General features: G+C 56.1%; 1 protein-coding gene across 1 annotated transcript; it reads right to left on the reverse strand.

The window, feature by feature from the left end:
* Nucleotides 1–4,305: 4,305 nt before the first annotated feature.
* RND2 (Rho family GTPase 2) lies at nucleotides 4,306–7,796 on the reverse strand. Its single transcript, XM_057536146.1, has 5 exons — nucleotides 7,644–7,796; nucleotides 7,078–7,165; nucleotides 6,149–6,258; nucleotides 5,342–5,476; nucleotides 4,306–5,133 (listed from the first exon to the last, which is right to left on the reverse strand). The coding sequence occupies exons 1-5, from the start codon at nucleotides 7,743–7,745 to the stop codon at nucleotides 4,867–4,869; spliced, it is 702 nt and encodes a 233-aa protein (XP_057392129.1). The 5' UTR covers nucleotides 7,746–7,796; the 3' UTR covers nucleotides 4,306–4,866.
* Between the last annotated feature and the right edge of the window lie 371 nt (nucleotides 7,797–8,167).

The raw sequence follows: 8,167 nt of genomic DNA on the forward strand, positions 1-8,167 counted from the left end.
TCTGGCAGGAGAGGCAGCAATTTTGAAGCTGTCTTGGTGTGTTTTGGGGATAGGTGGGGAGAAAAATAGGTGGGGGCCTATTGTAAGCCAGGCACTAAGACAGACACATGACACACTTTATCTCATTTCTTCCTTTCAGTCTTGCAAGGTGGTGTTCTTGGAGACGGGAAAATGAGAAGCTCAGAGAGGTTGGATAATTTGCACAAGAGCACCCAGCTGGCAGATGGCAGCTATCTGACTCAAAAATCTCCACCTCACACCCAGGCACAGGGGCTAAGCAGGGTAAGGGCCCCCTGATTCCAGGCTCATGGGAGGTAACAACCTTGCTGAAGGAGGCCACTGCTTTGTTGCTCCTCTCTGGGCAGCACCTGCCTCCCCCCTCCCTACCTTCAGGCTCCCACCTTCCTCTGGGCCCCTTCTGCATGGTGGTGAAATCTCACAAATGCAAACTTTTGCCCCTGGTGGGAGTGGGGGACTGGGGAGATAGCAGTCAAGAGGGAGAAACCTGACAGACCCAGACGGTGGCAGTCTCCCTCCTGCTGACGCCCCCTCCCACTTCCCTGTCTGCCCCTCCCCTTTGTGGTTCAAGCTTGCCAGCAACTGCCTCTGTCTCATTGTGCTCTGGGGGAAGGGGAGAGTCAGTGAGTGGGTGTCTGTGTGCATGAACATAAGGCCTCTGGGTTCATTCTGACACTGAATGAAAAACTCACCAATTATTCGTCCAATCTCATTAATATGCAGACAGACATCTGTTATTTAGGAGTCAACAGCAGAGGCATTTTCTCGGGGGGAGGGGCACTTATGTACGTGTCCCTCTTGTCTCTTTGGCTGCTGGCCGGGGTAGCTGCTTGGGAATCACCCCACATGCCTGGACCTGGAGCCTCCCCTCTCTCTGACCCTCACCCCCAGCCTTGAGGAGAGGGAGTAGGGGATTGGCTAGAAATGGAGAGAGACCTGGGAACCCAGCTGAAAGGGGGAAAGGGGGGAGAGGGGCTGCACTGTGTAGAAGAAACTCCTTTGTTGGCAGAGAGGGGGATACTCAGAAGAGCTGAACCCCTTTCCTGGGGAAGAGAGAGTAGTGTAGGGGACGACTGTACCAGGACTGCCTGCCAGGGTCCTGGTGTCCACTGGGAACCTGCGGGACATGACCCCTTCCCCCCACCTCCCTCAGCCTGCAGGACCAGTCTTCGTGTATCTGGACTGGGGTCACTATGGCAACCTGGTGCCCTCACCCAGACTTCAGAAAAGGTAGTGGGGGGAGTTCAGAAAAATGGGGACCAAAGGACATCCTTTGGAGGAGTCGCTAGACCTCTCTCTCTAGCCCTCAGGATAGGTATGGGGACGAGACACCTGACCTGCCCCTTCCTGTCTTCTGGCCTTCCTCCAGTCTGAATCCCAGCACAAGAGGCCCTCTCCAAGAAGCCTTTCCTTATTCCATCAGGCCTAGTTCAGAGGCACTCAAGCCTGGATGTGCACGTTGTAAAGAATAAAGGTCAATATCAGTTCAGCCCCCTTTAAAGGGTCAAACAACTTTTCTACATCCTTTCTCCTCTCTGAATCCTCCTCAGCAACACAGTGAGGCAGATGTGGCAATCAGCTCCCTTTTCCAAGTGTGAAAACTGAGGTTCAGACGCCTGCAGGGCCTCACTAAAGGCTCCCCAGGGAGGAAGCAGCAGAGCTAGGACCCAGGCCCTCGGACCTCTGCCTCCAAATATCAAGCGCTTTTCATGACTGTCCCTCCTGGTAAGGCTGGAGTCATAAGGGGATGACCCTCTGTCAGCTGAAGCATTTCAGGTGTTTGTTAGACCAAGACCCCACCCCTAACCCATTCCTTCCTTCCCCCTCCTCCCTCCAGGGCAGGCTGATTGCTGAGGTTAAGAAACACTGGCAGCATCACAATGTGATTAGTTGTTTATTTCATTAAATGATTAACGAGGCTACATTGTTTCCCAAAGGGGTGTCCAATTTGTGGGGGAAACAGCTGCAGAGGAGGAAGCTGGGTCTGACTCCTGCATCTGGGATGGGGTGGTGGAAGGTCCCCTCCTTCCAGCCTGCAGGGGCCTTTGAAGATCTAGGAACAGCCCCATTCCCTCCTCTCACCCTTTGGGCTCCTCAGCCCAGAGGCACAGCCCGCTCTGTGGAAATAAAACGTCTGGCAACCCAGACCTGCAGAGGGGACCAAAATCTGTTCCCGGTGGTACTGTAAATGTATTAAACTTTGGGGGTTCCTCCAGCTGATTTATCTTCCTAATTATGTTTGTTTTAGGCAATATTTAAATGTGTTTGCATTCCCTGAGCATGGCAGGAGAGGGAGGTTGGGAGAAGAGAGGGGGTGCAAACACTCCGTACTTTGAGCCTGGTTTGTACCAAAGTCCAAAGTGGAGACGAGAAGCCACAGACAAAAATCCCAAGACAGTGGTATGTCAGGCCCCTGTGGGGGAAGGGTCAGGCCTCTGGGACCAGACTGAGATCCACCTAGCTGAGCCCCAGCGCTCTCCAGCACCCTCAATCCAGGACTCAGTATCCTTGCAGAGGATCTTGGAGTCAGCCCCTAACCAGGTCTCAGTTTAAAAGGGTAGGGTGCCCGGTGCCCTTGAAGCTGTCCCAGAATCCTTGAGGAGATTGGCTGAGATGGACCAGGACAGGGTCTTGGAGGAAGAGGGAGGATAAGGAGTGTTTGATGAGCCAGGAGTGGGTGGGGATTTCCTTTCCTCTCAAGACTGGGCCCTGGCATAGGGAAGAGAGAAGCTATTTTATTTGTTTATTTATTTTTTGGCCACACTGCCTGGCATGCAGGATCTTAGTTACCTGACCAGGGACTGAACCCGTGCCCCCTGCAGTGGAAGCGCAGAGTCTTAACCACTGAACCGCCAGGGAAGTCCCGAGGGAGAAGCTATTTTAAATGACACATCACAGAGCCAAACCCCCTAGACGCCCTCCCTGCGCCCCCCACCCCACCCCCACCCCAGCCCCCCATCACCTCATCCAGATAACCATCTATCCAAAAACCAAATCTGGTCCCTTCATTCTCTGCTTGAAATCCCTCATGCTGCCTCACATCCTCAGAATGAAGCCCTGGTTCCTTTGTGGGCCCTGCAGCGGCCCCCCGGTACCTTCCTAGCCTTGTCTTCCGCTCTCCCTGCCATGGCAGCCCCAGTCGTGCCATGCTCTTCCTCATCTCCACGTGTTTGCACATGCTGTACCCTCTGCTCAGAGTGCCTTTCCTACCCCTTCCCTGCCTGGCAAACTCCTCTTCAACCCTCAAGGACCTGGTTCAGAGGATGGGCTTCTGAGGCTGTAAGGAGCTTCCACAACCAAGGAACCATCACACCTGGGGTACCTCTCTTCCCCACCGGGCTGGCCTCCAGAGCACAGAGACTGGTCCTTTCAGAATTCCAAGCCAGTGTCTGGCACACAGTTGGTGCTCAGTATACATTTGCTGAATGAATGAGGGAAAGATGGGCTGTGAATTAGGTGGGGATCCCAGCAGATGGGAGGGTAAGGTCTGTGCTCTCTCCCAGAGTGTGTCTGAAGAACTGGCTGGGGCTGGGGGAGGGGAGAGCCATGGATGGTTCCTGGGGGAGAATGTCACCGAAAAGAGGCCAGTGGGATCAGAGCCAGGGAGGGAATACAGGACAATGTGAAACCAGACTCCGGAGAAAACAGACCAGCACTGTCTTTCCTGACAACAAGTGCTCTGGCTGGCCCCTCCACCGTCTTTCCTTCTGTAGGGGGTTGGGGAGGTGTGACCCTCAACTCACATCTTGTGCTCCCTCCAAAATCATCAAGGCGCTCAGGATGGAAAGAGGGAGAGAGCCCCTGCCCCAGCCTCCAAGGAGACCCCAGAATCAAACTACTGTTCCCTTGGGAAACCACTCTGTAAAGGGTCTCGCTGATGTGGAGGCTTTTGATGCCCTCCCTACACCCACAGCTCCCAGGGCACCGGCAGATTCCAAGTTGGGGCTGGACATGGTGAGCAAGGAGCCTGGACCACTTCAGCAGGACCCTTCCCACATTAGCAGGGGGCCCCAGTTGGGCTGAGTAATGAATTGCACATCAGTCCACTTTAAAACCCCCTAACGGCTTTAGGATTGTCTGGCTCATTAACTGACATGAATATTCCCAAGATATCTCTCTCTCCCACCTCTGGCTCCTAAAAGGACACTGCTGATCCAACCCATAGCTTTTTCCTCTGGTCCATCTGTGGGCATCGACAGGGAAGTTCTTACTGAAGTCTAACTTTCCCTCCTGCTGCTAGAGACTGGTAGATTGTTTTTTTAGAAAGCAACAAAACTAAAGCCACAGTCGTTTTCCATGGACATGGGCTTTATTTGGGGACTCTTGGGGGAAGGGAGGGAGGGAGCTAAGACTGGTGGGTAAATCGGGGGAGAGGCTTCTCAACTTGCTTTTTAATTTAGTGCATGTTGCCTGGAGGTTAGGATGAGTGAGAACAGCTGTAGAAGTGAGAGGAGAGGAAGAGGGAAGGTCAGAGAATGGAAACTTTCCTTGGGGAAGGAAGCCAGGACCAGGATATGGGAACTGAAGGTGGGGAGGGAAGGCACCCTTCATATATTGAGACTCAACCAAGGTCACTGCTTGATGCCAGCTTCCCCAACCCCCTGGCCCCATCCCAGCTCCCAGCCCAGATGCCTGCTCTGCTAGTTCCCTCAACTTGCCTTGGAGAGGAGCTGAATGAGGATGTGGGGAATGGGGGTACCCTTCTGCCTCCAGCTTCCCTGCCCAGGAGAACTGCTCACTCGCCCGCCCTAAAGTCCCAGCCAGAGTCAGGAGGTCAGGAGGCTGGGGGCCAGCAGGGGGACAACTGTGCCTACACCTCCCCTCCTCACAGGCTGCCCACGGGGCCCTTCACATGAGGTTGCAGCTCTTGGCTCTATCCTTGTGTATCTCGCCCTCGTTTCCGGTCCCATTCCCGTTCCCCCGGTCCGGCCGTCCTGCCAGCTGAGTAGATCGCTGAAGTCCCCGGCGTGAGTCAGTACGGCGCAGCTGCCTATGGCCCCGGCCGAGGGAGGCCACTGTGGCCACGTGGAAGACATCTCTGACGCTGCGCTCAGAGGACCGGGAGGAGCACTCCACGTAGGACACGGCCCCCACCTGCTTGGCCAGCACAGTGCCCTGGAAGGATGGAGTGAGTGGAGAGAGTTACAGGGAATAGCCTGCAGCTCAGCAAGGGGCAGGGAAGCTGAGGGCAGGGGGGGGTCAAGGGATCAGGTCAGAGGCCAGGGCAAGGGATTAGCCAAATAGGGTGTTTTCAAATCAGAGGCTGAGAGGGGCAGAGGTGAGAGGTCTAGGCTGGGACTAGGTCAGAGATCAAGGGTCCCACCTGTTCATGTGTAACAGGGATAAGCCTCTGCTTGGACAGCTCCCTCAGTGTGGCCAGGTCGGTCCGCATGTCTAGTTTACAGCCAACCAGCACAACCTTGGCATTGGGGCAAAACTCCTGAGTCTCCCCTTGCCACTATTTGGAGGAAGAAAACAGAGTTATGCAGGGGTAGAAGGCGGCACAGGGTGAATCCTTGCTCACAGCATGCAGAAACCACGCACCTCTCTGGGCTCTCCCATGTAAGCAAGGAGGTGAGAGTGGTGGGCTTGGGCTGAAAGCGGGAAGGGTGTGGGAGAAGGGAAGGGCGGAGAGGGCAGGGGTGGGGCCCTGCTTCTACCTCAGTGGCCATGAAGGGTCTGCCACCCCCTTTCCCAAATTTGCTCCTGTGAACAGACCAATTCCGCCCTCCCTTCCCCTCACTGGGAACTGGGGCTGCCTTAGCCGACTTCTGTCCATTCACCATGGGCTTTTCTCATGGAGACAGGGGCCTGGAGAGGAGACCACAGGGCTTTCCTGATCTCCAGCAGCAGCATTCCTATCCCCTCCATATGGGGCTCCCACACCCAAGGAGATGGGGAGGGTGGATGAGAAGTCCCTTGAGTACTTCTCCCTGTTGTCCCCCATCTCCCCCAGATGCCATATCCAGCTCTGAGGACTGATTTCCAGGAAGTCAGGGGGGGATTGGGAAGGGTGAAAGCTTCACACACACTCTCCCTGACGGCCATGCTCAGCTGTAATTCCCTCCTCCTGACCCATGTGTTTTCTGGTCCCCCTCAGTCTAGCTGTCCTGCTTCCCTAGGCTCCCACCTTCTTGAGGACACTGTCCAGTGTTTCTGGTCGGCTAATGTCGAAGCAGATGAGCACAGCATCCGAATCAGGATAGGCCAGAGGCCGGACGTTATCATAGTAAGAGGAACCTGAGAGAAGACAGGGAGGGAGGGGACAGACGGGGGTCCTGAGTGTGCAGAAGGCCTGGAAGGGAATGGGAGACCTTAGCAATCCTGGTCAAGGGATTCTGAGCAGAGAATGGAAAAGAGCAGGTATTAATACCCATCAAGGAGTCTGTGTTTCTCCAAGGAAGGGAGTAGACAGAGGGGAGGTTAGATGGCAGAAAACAGCTCTCCACTTCCCTAGGGGGTTCTCTAAAAGTAATCATTCTTAATCTTTTCTGAGTCTTTGAGAAGCTCATGAAATCTCTCAACATTCTCACAAAATTTTGCATGTGCTTTCTGGGCTTTGATAGACATCTTCTAAAGCTCTCCAGGGGAGCCAAGTAAAAATTTAAAACAAAACAAAAAACCCCTCCCTTTTTGTAGGGGAAGGGGCAGGGGCAGGGGCAGAGCCCTCCCACCCTCCCGGGACTTGATCTCAGATTTCTATAGTTCAGTCTAGAGAAGCAGTTTCCTGCCCCCGAAAGAAATTCTAAATGTCTTTCCTAAACCCAGCCCTATCTCCTAAGAAACATGTTCCAAAATAAAAGCCATTCCTTCCCAACTTTCCCAGGTATGCAGAATCCAGCTGAGGGGATGGGATACTGGGCTTTCTCCTTCAGGACAAGGTTTCTATGTGTCTCTGAAAGCTCTGCCTAGTTTTCCTGGCTTTAAGCAGAAAATTAATTTTCCTTCCTCCTAGAATAGGATGGATGGGCTGGGTTGACCTGGAGCCTAAGGGTCTAGCCCGGGGAGGGAGCAGGGTGGGGGCCTTGGAAGTCAGGGTGACCCGAGGGACTTGGCTACCTGAAGTGTCCCACATGTTGAGCTCAATGCGGCGCTTGTCGATCTCAAAGCTCGCGGTGTAGTTCTCAAACACGGTGGGGACATAACTCTGCAGACACGAATGGCTCAAGATGAGATCCTCCAGTCCTCACCCCAGACAAATGCCCTCCTCATTCCCACACCTCGTGCAGCCCAGCCCGAGGACACAAGTTGGTCCGGTGTTGGGCAAAGGGGAGATCCCGGGAGCGGCTGCCTCAGCGGAATCTCTGCTAGACTCCCGGACCCCCTCCCGGTCCTTTCAGGCCCTAGTTCTTCCCCTCTCCAATGCCCAGGACCCCCGACATTCCCCTAGCGCCCCCTCCGGGATCCTCCGGTTCTCCCAAACCCCATTCATCTCACCCTGCTCCCCAATGCCTCCCACCCCAAACCTCTGCAGTCCTTTCAGAAACCCCAACGCTTTCCCCAGTCATCCAAGCCTCTCTCTCTGATCCCTGGTTACCCCAGCACCCATTTCCGTCCGTCCCCCAGGCCCCAGTCACCCACCCCCGCGGCCTCAGCGCCCCCCTCCCAAGACGCCGGTTCCTCACCCCGGGGTAGGCGTCCTTGGCGAACACCTGCAGCAGCGCCGTCTTGCCGCACTCCGCGTCCCCCACCACCACGATCTTGCAGCGGCCGCTCTGCCCCTCCATAGTCCCGGCTACGCGCCGGCCCCCCGCGCAGCCCCCCTCCCGGGCTCCGCTGCCGCCTCCCCCGCCGCTGCAGCTGCAGCCGCTCGGGCCGCCGACACCGGCATCTCTCGGGCCCGCGCCGAGCCCCCGACCAGCGCCGCGGCCCCCCCTGCGCCCCGCCCCCAGCCCGGCGGCCGCGCCCCCGGCCCCGCCTCCCGCCCCGCGCTGCCTGGAGGCGGGGCCCAGGGAGCGGGGCGGAGCCCCGGGGGAACAGGGGCCCAGGAGAAGGGTTCTAACGCGCGGGTGTGGTCTAATGGGCCTCTGCGGGTTTGGGATGTGCTGAACCGGGTTATTTGACTGAGTTGACTTCCTTAGGGATGGGGGAGGGGCAGAGTTCGGGGAAAGTTCTGAGGGGTAGGGTGGGAGCTGCACAAGCGCGAGGC

Source organism: Balaenoptera acutorostrata, chromosome 20, assembly GCF_949987535.1.
Source record: "Balaenoptera acutorostrata chromosome 20, mBalAcu1.1, whole genome shotgun sequence".
Lineage (NCBI taxonomy): Eukaryota > Metazoa > Chordata > Mammalia > Artiodactyla > Balaenopteridae > Balaenoptera > Balaenoptera acutorostrata.